This window comes from Poecilia reticulata, chromosome 16 (genome assembly GCF_904066995.2).
Source record: "Poecilia reticulata chromosome 16, P_reticulata-male-v2, whole genome shotgun sequence".
Lineage (NCBI taxonomy): Eukaryota > Metazoa > Chordata > Actinopteri > Cyprinodontiformes > Poeciliidae > Poecilia > Poecilia reticulata.
Window position 1 is genome coordinate 24,887,304 of NC_088845.1, and position 20,490 is coordinate 24,907,793.

Genomic DNA, 20,490 nt, shown 5'->3' on the forward strand with positions numbered 1-20,490 from the left:
TTTACCTGTCTAGATCTTGTGAAGCGCAATACATTTTCACGAACACTAGAGGGCACTCTAGCGACACAACTATAGCCAGCTGAAATTTAATGAACAAGACGCTGAATCCCCGTGTTTAAATCATCTATTGTAATGGCGGATTAGACCTTTTCATTAAAAAAAAAAAGAAAAATTATACGAGATTAGTGCAATGTCTGTGAATGATATGATGAAACATTGGTTTTCTAGTTTTAATGATGGAAGAAGATGTTTCTCAAAGTGTTTTACACATACTACTGGGGTCACAAGGAGATATCTCCCTATTACAGGTTAGAAAAATACATATAACTTCACACAATCTATCTTCAAAACATCCAAACCCTGTTTGGATGTTCATACCTTAAAGTTGTGAACAGACTTTGACTTTCTGCCTTTAGAAATAAAAGCATTTCTTGATTCATTGAGAAATGTGTGCTGGTCATTTGATAGTGTTTGTTAAACATAAGTGCATCTTCATATTTTTATTACAGGAAATGCTACTCATAGTCAACCTTTAAAATAATTCACTGCAATTAATTTTATCATGATAATTTTCATAACACCATCGCAGCCTCGTAGACAAACGTTGAATCAACATGCTCTCTAAAACAGGCTGTGGAATACTTTGTAAAATATTTAATATGATGAGAATTGCTGAAGTTCAAGTAAGCTTATCACTACGTTATATAGAGAAGACTCCAATATTTCTAATTGGATTTTAATTGTTATCTGTCCCCTGATTTTTAGACTAAATATGGAAAGCATAGATACACCAGATCATTCAATTAGTAATAAAGTCTCAATTGATATGTTTATGTTTTTTTTTTTTTTTTTACGTTTTTCTTATGTATATAACAAACTAAGAAGGGCCAAAATGTATGCAAACATGGCTGCAAATATAAAACTTATACTAAATAAATAGTCTTATTTTGCACTTTAGTTCTTACTGGCACTGTGTTATTTGTACAAATGAGCTGAAATAAACCCTCATGTGTTTCAAATTAAGTTTATTGAAATGACTTGCTCTTGTGCCAGTCCCAAATTTAGACGACTTGTTATTCCTGGGGTTTGTTGTCAAATAACACCCAGGTAAATTATGGTGTCTGATAGTGGTCTGAAATTAAACACGATCGCATAAAAACATGGGTACCGTGAAAGAAATGAAAAACTCTTTTGTGTTTTATTTCTATTTTTTTTTTTTTTGTGTAGTCTCTTAGAAAATGCCCCTCCCATTTCGATGAATTTAGACAAAGGTTTCCATGGTTACTTCACACAGCAGCTGTGTGCCTGCCCCCACCTCACAGGCAGAAAGAAACCCTCCTTACCCAACCCCTCATCGCCTCTCTCCTACAAACCTTTTCTCCTTAAATCAGCTGGCATCTACATGGGAAAGCACATTGGTGCAATAAACCATTAAAAAGGGTGCGTGTTTGTGTGTGTGCGGTTGGAGCAGTCAGAGGAGGTATTTTGTTGTGTGTTAGGTTGTGAAACTTGTTGTTCTCCATGCATGTTTGTGCTGCACCCCCATAGAGTTTCAGAGTGGGAGGCCTGCAATTGCAGAGGGCTATTTTATGGATGGTGTTTGCGTTCCAGTTCAGATTTCACAACTTGTTGATTCAGTTCCACGTTTTCAGCAGCAGCGTTTTCTTTGGACTAGACTCATGTCTCTTTTCCCACAATCTTTTTGGGTGCAAAAAAAACAACAACAAAAAAAAAAACAAAATGACTTTTTAAAACCTAGAAACACTATTTCTTGATCATAACTTATATGCTTGAGTAAGTATGAATGTAGCTTTTGCATCCAGATAAATGAAGCATACTTTCCAGAGGAAGCGAATGTCGTCAATGCCAAGTGTTAGCCTGTCAGAGTGAATCAGAGCTAAGATTATAATGGAGCTTCTTTAGGTTGTATAAACCTTTCAGCTTCACAGGAAGCCTCAAAATTAGAATATGCAGAATAGAAAATAAACAAAAACTGACTTAGTTTATAATAATTTAACATGATCAGTCTAAGAAAAGCTGTTTGATGTATCTGATTAAAAACATGTGTATGTGATTAAAAAGAAGAGAAATCTGAACACGTCTGTTTCTTTTATGTGGCTGAAAAGTGGACGACAAAGTCCTCGTGCGGTCTAAATGTGGTTGATGAGTTAAATGAGGCTAACTACTTGTGGTTTTGTTTTTAAAGGCATCACAAAACCATTCATCTTAAAATCTTTGCTTAGCGAAATCTTTTTCCACCTTTTAGGTGCTTCGAAGTGCTGACCTCGTATGCTACCGGTGCGCTCCGTGTCTCCAGGATGGAATGACACACGTTTGTCTCCGGTCTTTGTTGACCTACACACAGCTTGTGACAGATCTCTGTGCCGATACAGTCAAATACTGCAAATGATTTTCATTGGATCAGCATTGATGGACTCGTCTGAGTTCTGCTGAATGGTATGCGCTCTCTATCTTACAGATTTTTTTATTTATTTACTGGGTTTATGTTAGTCCTCTTAGTTAACGCAGTGTGTGAACAATTCCAAAGCTAATTTTGTTTTCATTCAAGGCCGGGATTAACACTAAATACCATCTTAATGAGATAAAGCTTAAGCTCATTAAGCGACACATAATGTATTAATTAACATCTTACTGAACCTGATGTTTGAAAGACCCTGCAAGGAATTTAAAAAGTTAAGAATCCTCAGAGATACACGGCGAGCTAAAAGATGCTGAATTAGCAATGAGCTAAAGAATAGGGCTACGCGTGGGAAAACACATTTTGATTTTTCTGACATTATCCTGCTTTGAAAAAAAAGAGAAAACACTAAAAGACATTGTCAATACTGTGTGCTGCCAGTTTGATATTTATTTTCTTAAACTACATTTCAAGTTTGAATTTGGCTTTTGTGTTCAGAAATATCACCATGCTACTCCTCCTAAGATGGTTTTGAATAACAAAAAGATCTTAAAGCTCTTAAATATGCTGTATCCTGTACACTGTATTGTTTCTACACATCCCTGTAGCACAGAGTACTTGAGTTTAGTAAGTGAGAAAAATCTGTTTGATCAGTTAAGAAGTCTCGGTTCACTTTCTGGCAATTGTGTGAAAGCACAAGTTATGTGGAGCAGAACAGCAAACCTTCCTACACAAATAAACGCTGTGCATTATGGGAAGGGAGGAAGGAACGACAGATGTACACAGTCTGAATACGGTTCACTTGAAAACAAAAATCCACTCAGAGTCGGTCCTACTTCATCAACAGTCAACATAGAGCAAGTTAAGCAGCTGTCGAGAACCGAACTGCATCGAATTAGATCTCTACAAAGACACAATTTGTCAGTGTTGTAGTTTCTCACTTGCTAAACAGCAAACAGGCTAAAGCAAATACCGTTCATGAATCCATTCTCATGCCATGGATCAACTTGATCATCTCTGATTACGCTACGCACAGGGCAGATTAATAATGACTGGTGGACAAAGGCCTCGGTGATGCAGACATCTGTCACTGAAAATGACTGAATGGCCACGGTTTAAATGTGGGGGATGTGTCCACAGTGCGTCGCAGTGAAAAGGGAGAGCGAGACCCCCGAGCATCTGTCGTCTTATTCAAAGAAAACAGATCTTCATCCTTACCCAAGAGCTTATTGGTCCTGCAACATTTTTCCCCCCTCCTGCTAATTAAACTGAGATTACAAGAGAGAGAGAGAGAGAGAGAGAGAGAGAGAGCAGCCTGACTTTTCTTCACAGATCAAGCCAGAGTGTTTCCACAATCTGCAGAGACAGAAGGTTATGGATTACACATCAGCACGGGGCCAAGAGGTGTGGCCTCACCGAAGCCTTGACAAGAGTTCAAATCCAAGCTGTAAAACATTCGGGGCAAAGCAAATCCCAGGTGCAGACTTTGTTTCACTCACATACACGAAGCAGTGAATCGTGTGTTCAACAACAAGCCAGCAACCGAGAGCGTAGGTGTGCACCTACCATGAGTAATGTGGCGAACTCTACTGTTATGTACTGTTGCGATTATCCCGACTAAGACAGTCAGGACACACCAGTCAATGAAACCGAAGGATTCTGATCTGTCTCCAAATGCAATACAGCTTCTAGTTTTCAAGTCTGGTTTGACTTTTTTTTTCTTCTTTTTTTTTAATTTTATCTGCAACACTATATTTAAAAAAAAAAAACAGCTGGAAAGAAATGTCACAGTCGGTCCAAGTGGACATTTGCTGACTAAACAAGCTTTATTTCTTCGTCTATATTGTTGACTCTTTGATACTGAGTCGTTTTGTGCATTCTGAGATTCGAAGAGGAAGGTTGACCGGTGGTTTGCAAAAGTGTTCATGGAACCTGAAATGTTTGCACGTTTTTCACATTGCAACCACAGACTCAGTGTGTTTTGGAGGGAATTTCATCTGAAAGTCAAATATAACTTAAAGAGTAGGGAAAACGATCCGTGTGTTAAAATTTACATTTTAATTTTTTACAATTGAAATGTAAAACGCAGCTATGCATTCAACCCCTATTTACTTTGACACCCCTAAATATAACCCAGTAAAGCCAAATTTTGTCAGAAATTACCTAATGACTAATTATTAGACACCAGTCGTGTGCAATCTCAGCATAAATACAACTGTTTGGAAAGTCTTTAGTGACATACCATAAACACCTGCGGCAGCTGCAATTGCAGTGGTTCAGAAATCACTTTCCAGAGTTATAACTAATCAACTACCCAAGACAGATGTGTTTTCTCAGTGTGCTCAGTACTTTTATTTATTTATTTATTTATTTATTTATTTATTTATTTATTTATTTATTGTAAAACATTCTGGCCTCTCCAGCTGAGCTTCCATCCAGAACCTCATTAAGCTAAAAGTCCTGCAGTTGGGGAAAATGTCAGGACTCCGCGTATTCAACCTCAATGCACATCTCACAGTCCGCCGGTTTGGAGCAGAGGACGCTCGCGTCCAATCAGGATGGGACAGACATGGAGGACAGCAGGACCGGTAATGTCCCGTCTCTCCTTCCAATGAGAGCAGCCGGCCGCCTGCGCCTCCATCCCCGGCCGCGGCCCTCCCAGTGATGATTTAATGTCATGAATATTGAAACAGGTTGGCTGGAGCTCGGGAGGCGCTCCAGTCAGCATCTCCTCTCTCCTCTCCATCACCACGATCTGCCCGAGATTCGACAAAGCGGAACAGAAAAGGTAAGAAATTGATTCCGGGGATGATTATTTTCGGAATTAAAGGTTTTGTTTGTTTGTTTGTTTTTAAAAAAAGGAAAATAGAAGAAAATACACAGGTTTTGCGTGAATTGGGCAGCAGTAACCGGGATGAAGGACAACGTTGGACTGTTGTCCATATTGTTTTCTGTAGCTGCTGTCAGGCCGGCAACGTGGCCGGTTTGCTGTTGCTTCTCCTAGAATGTGGAACAGAGTTGCGCTTTCTCTTTATCCAGACTCATTTAATGTCGCTCAACTGCATCAATGGGTGAAAAAGAAGCTCTTCGTTATTAGAGCTTTAAAAGCCGCACACGCACACAAAAGAAAAACTAAATAAATCATGTTAGCAATTAAATAAACCTAAAAAAAGAGAGAGATATTTGTTTTCCCATCAAGTGGCCTAAGATACTTCTGTTTATCTGCTCCTCCATCCATTCGAGTCGACTTACTGAGTCATCCGGCATGTAGGATGTGGCGGATAAAATGATGGCTGACAGGAAGCAGCTCCACTCTTTATGAGTTGGTGCTTCTTGTCCAGCGTCAAAGCTGCTTTTGTTGCCGTTGAATCCGTTCAGAACCGTTTCACTGACATCAGCGCTCTGGTGTCAGTGAAATGGCAGCGAGGTTTAATTGGCTGTCTGCCGCCTCAGGTCAGTGACATTACATCTCCCTCTCTGTCCGCTCATTGGGCGCATCTGACGCAAATGTCTAATTACCCGAACTGCAGCTGATCTCACACAAAAGGCAGGAATCAAACGGAGACCCAAAAGGGCTGACTGCATAATCATTGGCGATCACATTGTATCGCCCCCTAACCCCACCCCCGCCTTTTGCTGGGAACTTTCCACTGACAAGAGCCTAACCTTATTACCTTCGATTGGGTTTATGGAGAACCTTTCTTCTTCTTATTATTATTATTATTATTTCCCTAATTCATTGTTTTCCACAGGGCAAGACAAAGAAACTTGGGAGACATTGGTGGACCTGTAGAGCGATCTCTACAGATTCTTATTAGTCTGGACACAGATGGAGAGGGTGGACGAGAATGAACTGATCCTCTGACACCATGATGAACCCATCCTCTGCCGACTCCTCTCGGCAACCAGACAATAGCAGCCGGAAGCAGGCGCGTTCGTCGTCTCCGGCCGGTGTCAAGGAAACTGGACCTAAAACTGCGCAGAAGGGCAGCGGCTCGGCTAAGCCTGTCACACCAAAGCAAGCGGCAGCAGGTGGAGCAGGAGGAGGAGGAGGCAGAGGTAGTCGAGGTCACTCTCCCGTTTCCACGGGCAGGGAGCGGCAGGCCGGAAGCGCTCCTCCCAGCAGAGGCGCGGTCGCTGTCCAGTCTGCTGGTGCTGAAAGCCCGACAACGAGCAGGCCCGCGGCGGCGCAGGCTACCGAAGACTCCGCCCGCCCCACCACCGCCGGCGCCGCCGGCGACGCCTCCTCGCCCTCCAGAGCCGATTCGAGTCGCGTTGTCTCCGACCAGCCGTGCGCATCCAAGTCCCCGAAACTAAGGAGCAAAAACCCAAGAGGCGCAGAGTCCGCCTCAGCTGGAGGCGGCATCAGCACCAATAAGAAGAGCGCTAAAAGCACTGTGGGATGCGGACCCGGTTTCTGGAAGGAGGGATGCTTGCAGTCCGAACTGATACAGTTTCACTTGAATAAAAGCCTGGGGAAGAAAGGAGCCAAGATGCAGGCGAAGCCCGCGTCTCCGCCAGCGTCGGAGCCGGAGCCGGAGCCGGAGCTGTGCCCCGAGCCCGCCGCTCCACAGCCGGCTGCACAGCCCGACGAGAGGCTGCAAGAAGAAATCGAGAGGCTGGAGGACGAAAATGAAGATTTAAAGGTAAATGTAGCTAAAGATCTAAAGATGCACACACACAAACACACACGAGCCGCAGCATCAGCTACACCTGTTGTATTTGCATGCCTGCTGCATGGGCATCACCGCGCTACACTGGCTTATTTTCTATATGCGGGGTGGGGGGGCGGGGGGGGGGGGGTGTCATTTCTATTTGCTGCATGCAATGATCTGATAAAGCATTGATTCGCTGTTTTCTAGATTGAGATTGAGGAGATGCGGGCAGAGATGGATGAGATGCGGGACACTTTCTATGAAGAGGACGCCTGTCAGCTGCAGGACATGCGCAGAGAGTTGGAGAGGGCCAACAAAAACTGTCGCATCCTCCAATACCGGCTGAAGAAGGCCGAGAGGAAGAGGCTGAGGTTCAATGAAAGCGGCCAAGTGGATGGAGAGCTCCTCAGAAGTATGGAGCAAGACCTGAAAGTAAGTCCGTGGTGCCTGCAATCTGGCCTTATGTATGAAAAACTGCTTTTTGCCCTTAAACTATACTTTTTATTTACATTTTTGCCAGGTTACACCAGTTTAATGTGACAGATCAACACAAAATAGTGCGTTATAGTAAAGATTGCGGACTGATTTTCACAACTTGTTACAAATCAAACCTCGCAAAGAATCACATGTTTTGTATTTAGCCTCTTTGTTGAGTCACTTCTAGCTACATTAACATTTTGGATTCAGGTGTATTGAAGCAGAGTCCTAAACCAGTGCTATCAATCGTGGTCATCACGGCCCACTGTCCTGCATGTTTTAATTGTTTTCCTGCCATCACACACCGCCAGACTCAAACAAACGACCTTTAGCCTGGCGTTTACGAATACATTTACAAGGCACTGTGTGTTTGCCTTTCTTGGCCTCTTCCTGCAGGTGGCAAAGGACGTGTCGGTGCGCCTGCACCACGAACTGGAGAATGTCGAGGAGAAGAGGACAAGGACGGAGGACGAGAACGAGAAGCTGAGGCAGCAGCTGATAGAAGTGGAGGTCACCAAACAGGCCCTGCAAAATGAGCTGGAGAAAGCCAAAGAGGTGAGAAAGAAAGTCGAGGCGACGCGTTTGTTCGTTTTTCTACTTCGGTAGGTCGGTCGGTGACGGGGAGGAAAATTAAACTCGATTAAAATCGATCTGGATGGCAATGGAGTGGGAATGAGGAAAGACAGTGTGTAACTGTGTAAAAAAAAAAGTAGCAGATAAAGGGTGCAATTTCAAGTACCATGCACAAAGGTGACAAGGCAGGATGCAGTGAAGGTGGATAGAAAGAAATGTTTCATACTGTAACAAGCAGCTGTAGAGCCCTGAAACTATGTTAGGAATGCTGATTCTATTGGTCAAGGATTTATTTCATTTAGCATTTGGGTAAACCATTCATTTACTTTATGGTTAAATATGTTTTCTTCTTCTTCTTCTTCTTCTTGCGTAAAGAAAATGGATGGATTGATGAATTAGGGAGAGTTTTTTTCTGTAAATAAACTTGGTAATGTAAAAATTTGAATTAAATCACCACTTTCAGTTTGAAAACAATATGAGATAATTGCCATTGCTTCTGTGCAGCTCTCCCTGAAAAGAAAAGGAAGTAAGGACGCACAGAGAACTGAGAAAAAGATGCCACAGACGCCCGTTGAGGTGAGTCAAGTCTTGTGTTTACTCAATCACTGAGTACTAAACCTCCATAGATATTTTAAGTAGTAAGGCCTAAATTGCACAATTCCCAGACAATTAGTAAAACCCTATAAGATGTTTCACATTTTGTTCCATTTAATGTGTTCTATTCACATTTAACGTGACCAACAAAACAGCACAGAGTAATTGTTACGTAAGAAGAAGGAAGCATTATTTTTAAAAGCTTTTTCCGAATAAAATCAAGTGTGATGTGGGTCAAAATACAGACTCTACTGTAATGAAAATTGTAGGTGCTTAAGACATAAAGAAGTCAGAAGCCAGAGTAAGTAAAAAGCAACCTTATCTTTTTGCAGGAAGAAAATGAGGACCTGAGGTGCCAGCTAGCCTTCATCAAGGAGGAAGCCGTCTTAATGAGAAAAAAGATGGCGAAGATCGACAAAGAGAAGGATCGTCTGGAGCAGGAGCTGCAGAAGTACCGCTCCTTCTACGGGGACGTGGACAGCCCGCTGCCCAAAGGCGAGGCCGGGGGGCCTCCCACCACCCGGGAGTCTGAGCTGAAGCTCCGCTTGCGCCTGGTGGAGGAGGAGGCAAACATTCTGGGCAGGAAGATTGTGGAGCTGGAGGTGGAGAACAGAGGCCTGAAGGCTGAACTGGATGACATGAGAGAGGACAGGTACCCTCATCTCAGTCAACACTTTAGGTGTTAAAATGTGATGGGAATTTGAAAAGTGAAGAATTTTATTTGATATTTGAAGCTCGTCCTTTTTTTTTAATTTTTTTTTTTAAGAAAGCCAGCAAACCTAAACTTATATTTACCTGTATTTTCTAGTCTGGCAGCAGCAGGAGGGGATGGCACTGGCAGCGGCGGCCAGCAGAGCAGGGAGCAAGGCGAGGCTTTGTCTGAACTAAGGCAGCAGCTGCAGCTGGTGGAGGATGAGGCAGAACTCCTCCGCAGGAACTTAGCTGATGTAGAAGAAGAAAACAAAAAGGTTTGTTGGGTGGATTACATAAAACAGCAGAACATATATATATATATATATATATGTTCTGCTGTTTTACACAATTAAATTCCAAACCTTCTGCTGTTTGATCAGATTGCATTTACATTTCCTCAGGTAACAAATGAGCTCAATAAGCTCAAATACAAGGCTGGGTCCCATGAGGCTGGATCAAGACACGGAGGAGGTTTGTTTGCTTTTTCAAATGAAAACTATGATGCACGGCAAAATAATTATTTAACTTGAGAGTAGGGTTGGACAATTTGGCTGAAAAACATGTCATGACAAGTATTTCACATCAGGTGCTGATAATTATTGATTTCTTTTTTGGTTTTGTTTTAAAAATATTAATTACTGCCAAACTGGTGACTTGACCTTTCCTGTTTTATCCACACTTTCTTCTGGAACTGTTGTATTCATTTTCACCTGAAACTGCTGCTGTGCAAGTTATTCAACAGGTTGTTGCTAGGTAACCAAAGAGGGCATGAGTTAGTTGATACCACTCTCTTTGCTTAGCTGACTTTGAGAGGTTGAGCAGTAAAAGCCTTTCCTCTGTTCACATCCCCCATAATTCTGTTCGGTGAAATTGTTTAACATAATATCCAATGTGCTTTGCATTGATACCGATCGCGTGTCTATCACGATATATATTGTTATCGATTTATTGCCCTGCCGTACTTGAGAGGTCACTTCCTTATTTACTAGTGTAGCAGTAGGAACGATCCCATATGTCTTCTAGGAGCATCATTGAATTTTATGCTAGTGCTTGAAGTTCATTCTCACCTTGACTCGCCTTCAGGTGGGGGTGATCAGGCTAAACTGGAGGCGCTCCAAGAGGAGCTGAAAGCGGCACGCCTGCAGATCAATGAACTGAGCGGCAAAGTCATGCAGCTCCAGTACGAAAACCGCGTGCTGCTCTCCAACATGCAGCGCTATGACCTGGCCTCCCACCTGGGCATCCGCGGCAGCCCGCGGGACAGCGACGCGGAGAGCGACGGGGGCCGGGACGACGACACCCCGTCGACCTCCGCTGCTTCCCCTCGCCTCCTCCCGCCGCACCGCAAGCGCGAGGGCCCCATCGGCGGAGAGAGCGACTCCGACGAGGTGAGAAACCTCCGCTGCCTCACCCCGACGCGCTCCCTTTACTCTCCAGTAGATAGCCGTTTTTTATCCAGAAGCCTGCGGGACCGGCAGCAGATGATAGACATCCGCATCGAGGCCGAGAGGCTGGGCCGGACCATCGACAGGCTCATCGCTGACACCAGCACTATCATCGCCGAGGCCCGAGTGTACGCAACCAACGGGGAGCTATTTGCCAGGCTGGATGAGGATGAAGAAGGTGGCAGGTAATAAATAAATAAATAAATAAATAACAAATAATAAATCACTAGACTGCATTGTGAAAACCCTGGATTCAGCTTTTCCACGTCTGCTCTGCAGGATTAGAGAGCATGAGCTGCTGTATCGAATCAATGCCCAGATGAAAGCTTTCAGGAAAGAGCTGCAGACCTTCATAGACCGTCTGGATGTCCCCAAGCAGGACGACAAACAGCCAGAAGAACCGCTGTCTGTAAGCCGCCGCCGACGAACGCACCTCTGTGGCTTCCTTGTAGAGTTTTCTCATTCTGATCAACTGCAATCCTGCTCTTCACATCCACCCAGATGTTTCAACCCATTATTTTGCTCATCCTCATCCTCGTTCTGTTTTCCTCGCTCTCTTATGCCACCATTTTCAAACTGGTATTTCTTTTCACCCTGTTCTTTGTTCTGTAAAGCACATTCTCAAGGTCTCACAGTGCACTTTTCTTTTCCATATTGTTTGCTACATTATTCGTTTATCTTAAGTTCTGTTCGGTTACGTTCAACGCATCGCATACGGTCACTCAAGGTACAGGACAGTTCCACTTCCCCAAGTACAACTCCAATCATCCGTCTACTGCGAAGGCTTGCCACTCCCTGGACTGCTTAGGAGTGATGCTGGAGAGTTAGGTGAGTGTTGTCGCATATGAATTCACTTTCAAGCACACTGAAAAACTCAAGCCCATTGTGTTTTAAGCAAGCTCTGGGATCATTGCAAGAAAGGACTAAAAAAAAAAAAGAGTCTGTTTACTAAACTGTGAACAGTTTGAAACCACACTGTGTAGACTGTACTCGGTTTATTTTTATGTAATTCATCCACTGGGGGGTTTTGAACGGGTTGACGAAACAACGGTTTCTGAGATTTTCCCAACTTGTCCGACATTTGCTATACATCTGGGTGCGGACAGAGGGGACGGTGCATGCTGAGGTTTGGGTTACAGCAGCAGTGGTGCGTTGCAGTGAAAATGCATCCAGTAACTCAGCTTCATGCCCACAATAACAGTGACAGTTATTGTCAGTGCTACATTTGTTTTGTTTCCTGAAAGCTCCTCTGTGCTGAGTCACTGAGCTGATGATATGATGTCTTTTGGTCGACTTTTGTAACACAGTAGATTCAAAACACAAACATAGACAGACCACAAAATGTGTGGGGTTTCCGTGTACTTGTCATTCTTTGTAACGTTCTGCCTAATGTTTTCCTCTGCAAAAACTATTCACAGCCCTGGAACTTTTTCATTTTATTAGGAACCCCACTCACTCCTTCCTTCCAAGAATTCTCTGTGCTTAGCTTTGTCTTCTCATCAGCTGTGACCACTTCCCCTAACCCATGGCACAATGCTGCTACACCACACATGTTCAGGAAGGTGTGTAATGTGTGTTTAAGTTTGGTTTCATCTGATGTTTGCCCTGTACATGATCTGTGTCAAACTTTAAACAAGGTTTTAAAAGAATGGCTTTCTTCTTCCATACATGTCATATTTGTGGAGTCCTCTGAAGTCTTCACAGAACAGTTTTATTCAATTTCACACTCCGTATCAACTAATTCAGTGACTTCTGAAAGTAATTGTTTACACCAGACTTTATTTCAGGATATTATCAGATTAAAGGAGGCTGGATGCCGCACATCTATTTTTTATTTTTTTTTTTACAATTGCAGAACCATGTATCACTTTCTTTCAACTTCCCAATCATGTGGCACTTTTCATTGGTTTATCACATGACATCCAAATATAATGGAGTTAACCATGGACAAAATGCAAATAGAGAAAGAGAAAAAAAAAATCTAAAATTTTGTAAGTCACTGTGCATGTCTTGAAAGGTTCCCTGTGCTGAGTCACTGAGTGGGTGACGTTATGTACAAGAAATCGTCTATTGGTCATTTACAGAAGAAAAATGACAAATATGTGGGCATTGTGTGCAGATTTTTTCTGTAATGTTCTATATTTTTCTTGTGTCTTTCTTTTTTTTTTTGCATCAAGTTATGGTATTTGTCCATATCTTCAGGGTCACTAAACCTCCAGATATTGATGTGACCCCTCGTGCTTTTTTGTATTTTTTTAAACCTTTTTTCCGTTCTCATTCTCTAAAAGCTATGCATTTTTGTTATAAGAATACAAGTTAATCATTACAGACCCTTTCAGCCCTCCACATAGTCAGTGAGACTGGCGTTTTACCTATTTGGATTGCGGGTTTTTGCAGCAATAGACTCTTTAAAAATAGCAACGGGTGGGGTCTGCAGACCCAGCACAAAAATGTGCAGATGGGGGTTCTTGTCTGGCCACCAGGATGGGAGGTGGACTCGGTCCGCTTCTTTTATTCCACCGGTGGGATGTTGCACGTCACACACTGTCTTAGGGCCAGCTGTGGGAGGAAGAGGAGGAGAGACACGAGTAGGAGGGAGGAAGGAAGGAAGAGAGGAAGGGGAATTTTATTCCAGTTAATGAAAGCATCATTTTAACTGCAGGCTTTCCCCCTCTCTGCAGTTGTTTTTAACAGTGCTGTTGCGTCCCAGCCCAGACCAAGAGTTCAAGTGTTTCAGCTGTCCGAAACGTAGCTGGGCAATTGGTGGCCGTTTTAAAATAAGGACGACCACTTCCACGTCCCAGAACCTTACAAGTCGTACGGTAAGGCTGCAAATAGAGTGTGCTTTGTACGAGTGAAGACTTTAGACCGCGAACTTTAAAGGTAGCTAACTGGTATGTGGCTTACGAGTTTACGACTAGGATAAGGTGACGGTTATGAACAAATGAATATCGTTTTCATGTAGAGTTGTGTGGCTGTCTGCTTTCTAGATTAATGAACGCCCACCCCTCTTTGCTCTCCTCGTGACAGTCAGCCTCCTCTCATACTTCAGCTAACAGCAGAAACAAACCTGCTTTGTTTACAGCCAAGCTAAAGATAATGTGCTGTGCAAAAGTAGCAGTTTGTAAAACGCTTCCTCTTCTTGGCACTCAAAATGGGTCGTTTGCGGTCTTTTAAAAGAACCGACCGGTCGCATTTGGCCATCAAAGTTGCCGCGACGCGGTGCTCGAATTGATTCGTTGCCATGGCTACGGCGCAAGGTGGCGACGTAATTAAAAGACTCCGGTGTTGATTAACGGGCTCTTCTTCTTCCGCTGTCGCCTCTAGGCGTCGTTCAGCCTCAGAGAAAGAGAGAGAGAGAGAGAAAAAACACAACTCCTGGTTACAGACGGGTAAAAATACTCGCCGCTGCTGTTACATCAGAAGCACTCCGTGGTATTTTTGGGAGCTTCTCCTTTTTGCCTCGGAGTGTTTACGGGCGCCTGTCGCTTCAAGGGGACGGCTCATTCTTGGTTAGAACGCGCAAAAGAAAAGCAGCGCAGGTGGACAACCGAGAGCGGGTCTGTAAAGGACAAGGACTGAGCGAAGTGGGGGACCAGCATGGAATCTTGACCTCATCTTTGTGAAGACATGGAGACGGCCGAAGCATCCCGTCCCGTCCAGTGTGTCCCTGCGACGGTGACCAGGGGTGAAGCTCTGTGCCCGAGGCGGGATTTGGCCGGTTGTGGATAACTCCTAAAAGTTACTAAAGTTGATGTTGATGGAGGAGTCAGTGAACTGATCAAAACTTTTCAGAGCAGAAATGGCTGCTTACAACATCGTTTGGTGACTTTCCATTGGATATTTGAGTGTTTTATGTGCATGCGTTTGAGGGATGTGGAGCGCCTTTATGAACGGCGCAGGGCTGCAGGGCGGCAGCGGCGGGGGCTACGTGCAGTCCCAGGGGTGGGAGTTTGTGCCTCGCTCCAGGATTGAGAAAGCTGACAGGGGCCGGGGCAAAAACCGCAGCCCGCTGAGGAGGATCTCCTCCCCGCCCACCGTTTTCAGCCACATCCAGGAGTCCCAGATCGGCGCTTCGCAAACTGGAGGAGAAGGAGGGGCAGGGACCCAGCAGCTCGAGGTCCTCAGGGGACAAATGTGGCCGGGCCCCGAACCCCAGCAGCAGCAGCAAATGCAGCACATGCGGCTTAAAAAGAAACTAGAGGATCTGAAAAAGCGACACGTTCAGGATAAAGAAGAATGGATGCGAGAGAAAGAGTCCTTATTGAGACAAGTTGCTGACATCCAAGTAATAGATTAGAAGGAATACTTTATTCAGCATTTCTGTACCAATATTAACCAAGGAGGTTTTTTTTGTTGTTTTTTTTAAGTATGGCTCCCCGCTCAGGGCATTTCTCTGTGGGGGCGTCATAAAAGAAAAAATCTTGGCCACAAGCTTTTCGTTTTCTATTGCTCATTAAAAGTTCAGTCAGTGGCGAACAGGAATGCGGTGGTGCTAACAGTAAGAGCAACTGAGGAGAGTAAGAAAGCAACTTGGCTTTTACAAGCATATGATATCCACCCAACATAAAAAGCTGTTTTATAGTCTTTTATAGTCATTTGACCATCTCTGGATAAAAATCTAAAACGCGTCGTCCGATCAAACCTGAACTGATTTATTTTTTAATGAACGGAAGTCAATTAAAAATTAATCAATTCATTCATAATATGCAGAAAAGCCTTTATTCTATTTGTGCTCTCAAAAGGGAGCACTTTCAATCTTGTTTTATCCATAAGGTTTACATTAGATTAAAAAAAATGAAGTATAAAAACATCAAACTAAATGTTTGTTAGATAAGTATTAGAATCTATATATATAAATGACACAAAGCTTAGGACTTGTTCAGAGTCACGTCCATACAAGAACCACCACTTCCTGGTTCTTTGGAGCTTCAAATTCAGAATTTTAGAAGGTCAAACATGTGATCCACGTTTAACAAAAAAGCGGGATGCCGTCTGTGTATCAACGCAGGGTGGGGAGAACAGGAGGATTCTGCTGGACCTGAAGACAGTTCTAGAGGAGGTGCAGGCCGAGGTGAAGAAAGAGGAGGAGAAGAGGAGCGAGCTCCAGCTGCAGTACACCAGAGACAGATGTGCCTGGGAGCTTGAGAAAGCTGAGCTCAAATGCAGGATTGCACAGGTGAGAGACGACCAGCCATGATGATCAGACTGTAGATTGTTTTTATGCACCGGTATTCAATTGCTCTGCGTGCTCAAAGTGTTTGAACATGTGCATGTACACACGGGTCTCCGCATAGCAATATTTCACGTGTAGATTTTCAGCTGTGTGTGTGGCTGGTTGGTCATTTTCTGGTAACCCAACTGGAATTGCCAAGTACGTATGCTACAGCCTCTATCCAAGTTTAGACAAAAGGTTTTCACTGTGGGGACATGCTCTGTTAAACCCTGCTTAGAAAGACATCGATACTTTTAGCAGCTAGCTCTAAGGAAGATAAATACTAGACTATTTAGGTGGACAGCTACTGGCAGGAATACTGAGGGCTAAAGGGTTTGCATGTCAAAGAAAAGCCAAATACGCTTTTCTTGAACAAGTGCTTTTCTTCTCTTCACAGGACTACAGCTTTAGGGATTTAGCTCCTTTACAGATAGGATCAGAAATGGGATTTATTTGGCTGCTGCAAGTCCAAAACTGATTGGACTTTTTCAGCCTTTAGACAGAGAAAAACAAACTTTTAAGCCAACAAATTCTCATTTATTAATTTGTACATTTAGACTGCTTCGTTGTACTTGTTGTATACTTTCTCTATATTCAGTTGAGCCTCGTGTGATTTGTATCAAAGACTTGAAACAGATTTATTCCTCACAGAGACTCCCGCTTCTTTGAATCTAGAACCAGAAAGAAAAAGTTGAGAATAGTGGTTCAACAATCCTGTTGGCTAGTCGTGTGAAACCATTGATGAGATAACAGATAATATTCTAGCATTGCTAGAACACACAGACACAAAATCACCTTCCTCTTCTATGTTTGTGTTGTTTTGCTCACTACTAGTTTCTTCTACTTTTATTCTTAAGATTCTGTAAATAGAGCAGGGAAATGTCACTTGGAGTGTGGCCAGGCAGAGCAGGATTAGTCCCATTGTAAGACTTGTTTTGTCTGGATGCCATGTCCAACCACAGATGACACGTTTGCCTGCATATTTACTAAATGATAAGCTGAGTCTTTTTATGAGGCTTAGAAAACAACGCCAGGAATTTGAAGTTAGACTCAAGACAACTATAAATTTACACAAGTAGACTTTACGCGCTAGCACCCGGCTCGTCTTAAAGATTTTGTAGATATGCACAAATAAATGGAACAACATTCAGCTTGATTCATCCTGACTAGTGAAGACTCAAAGACTTGATTGTTTTACAGTTGGTGACCAAACTATCTGTAAAAAGTCAGTTGGTCTTAAAGAGACTAATGTAAAGATTTCTACACTATTTCAGGACTGTTCTGTGTTTAATTCAGGCTGTGAGAGAGAGCAAAACTTTAAGCAGACAACGGAAAGGCTAAACGGTATACAGCAAAATGTATCTATTTGTATTTTTTATACACCACTGTTTACAGTCTGTCTAGCCAATCGTGCTGGTTTCTAGTAAGATACATTAAAGGCAGTTTAAAATGTCACCTGTGCCATCATCAGTTTTTTTTTCTATGCTGATTGTGTCACTGTCACTACAGGCGTCCGATGGGTGAATCTCAAATATTTTATCATATATTTCCAACGTCCAAGACTCCTCCTGAAATATATACATTTTTTGTGTTTTCTGATCAACTTACTTTGAGATGCCTTTGACTCGTCAATGGAAAAACACAAAATACACTTCATAAAGTAAACAGCCACATTCAAAACCTACTGTACTACTTATATAATTACTTACTTTCAATTGAAAGATGAGCTGTTGAAGATTTAAGAACCTGTAATTTTTCACATGTCGGTGTTACTGCACCAGTAAAGCTGAGAGTCTATATTTAGCTTCTGTGGAGGGAAAAGTGCAGGTGTTAAACAGCTAACGTGCTAGGGGCAGTTTGAGTGTTAACACTAATTGTCATCCAGAATAGTACAGTTATGAAGTAATAGAGGAAAATTGTAGTGGGTTTCGCTGAAGTGCAGCACTTTAGTCCAATCATCTGAGTCATGCAGACAGGGCAGGCTGAATTGAGCTCCTTTGAATAATTTTCTCTAATGATGCTGTTTGCATTCTGGCCAGTTAGAGCTGCTTGCTTTTGTTCCCTTTTTCTTCTTTTTTTTAATATTAAATTCGACTAGTAAAAGTGTCGGAAAGTTTAGAAACACCAGATTCACTTAAAGTGAAACGTTCAAGTGTTTGTTCTCTGAGCTTTTACAGGAATGGCATCCGGACAATGTCACAATGAAACGTCTAGGAGTTAAATATGACATTATCACTTAAATTAGCCAACGCTGTTTACCCTCATGTATGCGGCCTGAATCCGAAAGCGTTGATTCCCTTTTAGACACGTCCAGCACCAAATACCAAGAAAGCATCCAAGCTCTCTGGCTTCAGCTCAGGCCCCAGTATTTCCAGGCATGTTTCTCCGTGTGACTCTGATTTATGAATGCTGCTGGCAGCTAGGATACATCTCATTCCGCCTTGGCAGTCAGCTCCCCTTCCTCTCTTTACCTCGGCAACCCCCCCACCCTCCCACCTCCTCTCAGAATGTGACATTGTACAGGGCTGGGTGTCCGCTATTAATAGTGGGTCACCCTGGTGACACAGTTACCTTTATAAACCCCGTAGCACTCAGAGGAGCCCAGGCTGCAGAGGTTGCTTTCTAAACTGACTCAGTGTAAAGTGTTGATGTGTAAATACCCTAGTGTCTCTCCAGGGGCTTCGTCGGGATTTTCACAATCTATTCCCTGGACATCTTTTGTTGGACGAACCGAGTTTCCTGTTCCAGTCATTTAAAACCGAAATTGTTTCTTTAATGCGAGTCCAAGCATCTTGTTTTTTTGCATCTCGAGCCATGTTTACATTCGAAAGTTTATATAGATTGCGGACAGCAACCGTCATCGTTCGTCTCTAATTGCGGAGGCCTCTGAGAAAAGCCGCGGGCAGACAGAAGATGTTGACTTGTTTTTCTACACCATAATTTCTTGACCCCAGGCCACAGTCAGAAATAGCAGCATGGAGAAAGGCTTTGGTCGGTGTCTGTGGCAGAACACAGAAATAACACGCTCCAGCAGGCTCGTATGCAAAAGCTGCGTCCACGCTCGCTCGCTCGCACACAGAGAGGAACACATCAACTTACAGAGGCGTTGTCTTGGGGATTCTTCCAGTTCCAAACCCAACATTCTTCCAATTTTTTTAAAAAAGCAGCAAAACTTCATACATACCACAGAATGTACACTGAAATACACCAACATTTCAGGTCTTCAAAATAGTATATTAGCTTGTTTTCAGAATTCTATGTGAAATTAATTCCAAGCATTGCTTTAAGTACAGATAGTTTTTCATATAGTGCCCTACAAAAGTATTCACACTTCTTGAACTTTTTCCACATTTTGTCACGTTAAAAATCACAAACCACAATGGTTTTTCTTTTTTTGGAATTGCATAATAGACTAACACAGTGGTGATAGAGCATACTTGTAAAGTTGTAAAGTGGGAGAGAAAGGACTAATGTTTTACTTTTTTCAATAAATAAAAATCAGAAAAGTATGAAATCTGTCTGTCTCTGGCTAGACAGCTTGCTAGCTGGCTATCCGGCTCACTAGCTCACTAGCTAGCCGTCCTGTGAAGAAGAATAGGCAAAATTGTTTACTGTCTAACACTACAATGTTTGTAGATTTGCATTTTAGTTGCCGTGAATGTAGTTCCAATGTTGACTAAGGAGGAGATGAGCAAAATTTGCTTGATAAGTGCTTTTTTTTTTTGCTAAAAAAACAACAACTGTGAAAGCCATCTATCATTTTCCTTTTATGTTATAATAATATACTACTTAATCATGATTTAACATAAAATTCTAACAAACTAAGTAACATTTGTAGTAGCAGCACATGTAACGTATGTAATAATATGGCAATTTTCCCTCTTGACAGGACTTTATTTTATTCTAAGACCAAATATTCCAGGGGAAAATCTCAGGTTGTTTAAAAACATGTAAAAACCCTTTAATCTAACTAATTAAACCGTTTACAGTTTAATTGAGTGGTGCATCGGCAGCAATAAAGAGTTTGGTCTTTATTTGCACACAGAGATCATCTGTATGTCACAAATCGTTGTTTTTCTTGAAAGCTTAAATTAGGTCACATCTGGAGACGTATGCTGCCCTGCCTCAATCTACCATTTCCTGCCCTGTATCCTGTGCTGAAGCACATAGAAAATAAACTTGAACTTTGCATCTCTGAACCATCTGTGCGAGTTCTAACAGGATACACTCAACGCTCAATCTGTCTCCCTCTTCCCTCCTGTAAACCCACTCACACTCGTCCCCGTGGTACATTATTTCTCCACCTTCACTTCCTGCCTCTCCTTCATTCCTCCAATTCCACCTTCAACAAATTCTCCCACCACCGTCCCCACAGGTCTCATCATCTGGCTCTCGTCTTTTGGTCCCCAACTGTAATAT

General features: G+C 42.8%; 1 protein-coding gene and 1 long non-coding RNA gene across 10 annotated transcripts in view; one reads left to right on the forward strand and one right to left on the reverse strand.

Annotated features, from left to right (window-relative positions):
* The first annotated feature begins 4,807 nt into the window (after positions 1-4,807).
* LOC103478331 (microtubule cross-linking factor 3) overlaps positions 4,808-20,490 on the forward strand; it is a 36,349-nt gene continuing 20,666 nt past the window's right edge. Inside the window, exons 1-12 of one of the 8 annotated variants that reach the window (XM_008432088.3) lie at positions 4,816-5,207; positions 6,172-7,065; positions 7,282-7,506; positions 7,948-8,106; positions 8,629-8,700; positions 9,051-9,370; positions 9,527-9,686; positions 9,813-9,882; positions 10,495-11,041; positions 11,136-11,265; positions 11,358-11,684; positions 15,868-15,964. In XM_008432088.3, coding sequence (XP_008430310.1) covers positions 6,289-7,065; positions 7,282-7,506; positions 7,948-8,106; positions 8,629-8,700; positions 9,051-9,370; positions 9,527-9,686; positions 9,813-9,882; positions 10,495-11,041; positions 11,136-11,265; positions 11,358-11,468 — 2,571 coding nt within the window. In that variant the 5' untranslated portion in view covers positions 4,816-5,207; positions 6,172-6,288 and the 3' untranslated portion in view covers positions 11,469-11,684; positions 15,868-15,964. Of the gene's footprint in view, positions 5,208-6,171; positions 7,066-7,281; positions 7,507-7,947; positions 8,107-8,628; positions 8,701-9,050; positions 9,371-9,526; positions 9,687-9,812; positions 9,883-10,494; positions 11,042-11,135; positions 11,266-11,357; positions 11,685-11,706; positions 12,419-13,537; positions 13,679-13,833; positions 15,145-15,867; positions 16,036-20,490 lie in introns of those variants that run through there. The other 7 variants (XM_017309415.2, XM_008432089.3, XM_081597273.1 and 4 more) reach the window with 7 other exon arrangements.
* LOC145547605 (uncharacterized) lies at positions 16,568-18,817 on the reverse strand. 2 transcript variants are annotated; one of them, XR_014083901.1, is made up of 4 exons: positions 18,732-18,817; positions 17,781-17,878; positions 17,528-17,639; positions 16,568-16,742 (listed from the first exon to the last, which is right to left on the reverse strand). It is a non-coding gene; the product is annotated as an uncharacterized LOC145547605 (long non-coding RNA). The 2 variants fall into 2 exon arrangements; XR_014083902.1 differs by lacking the exon at positions 17,528-17,639.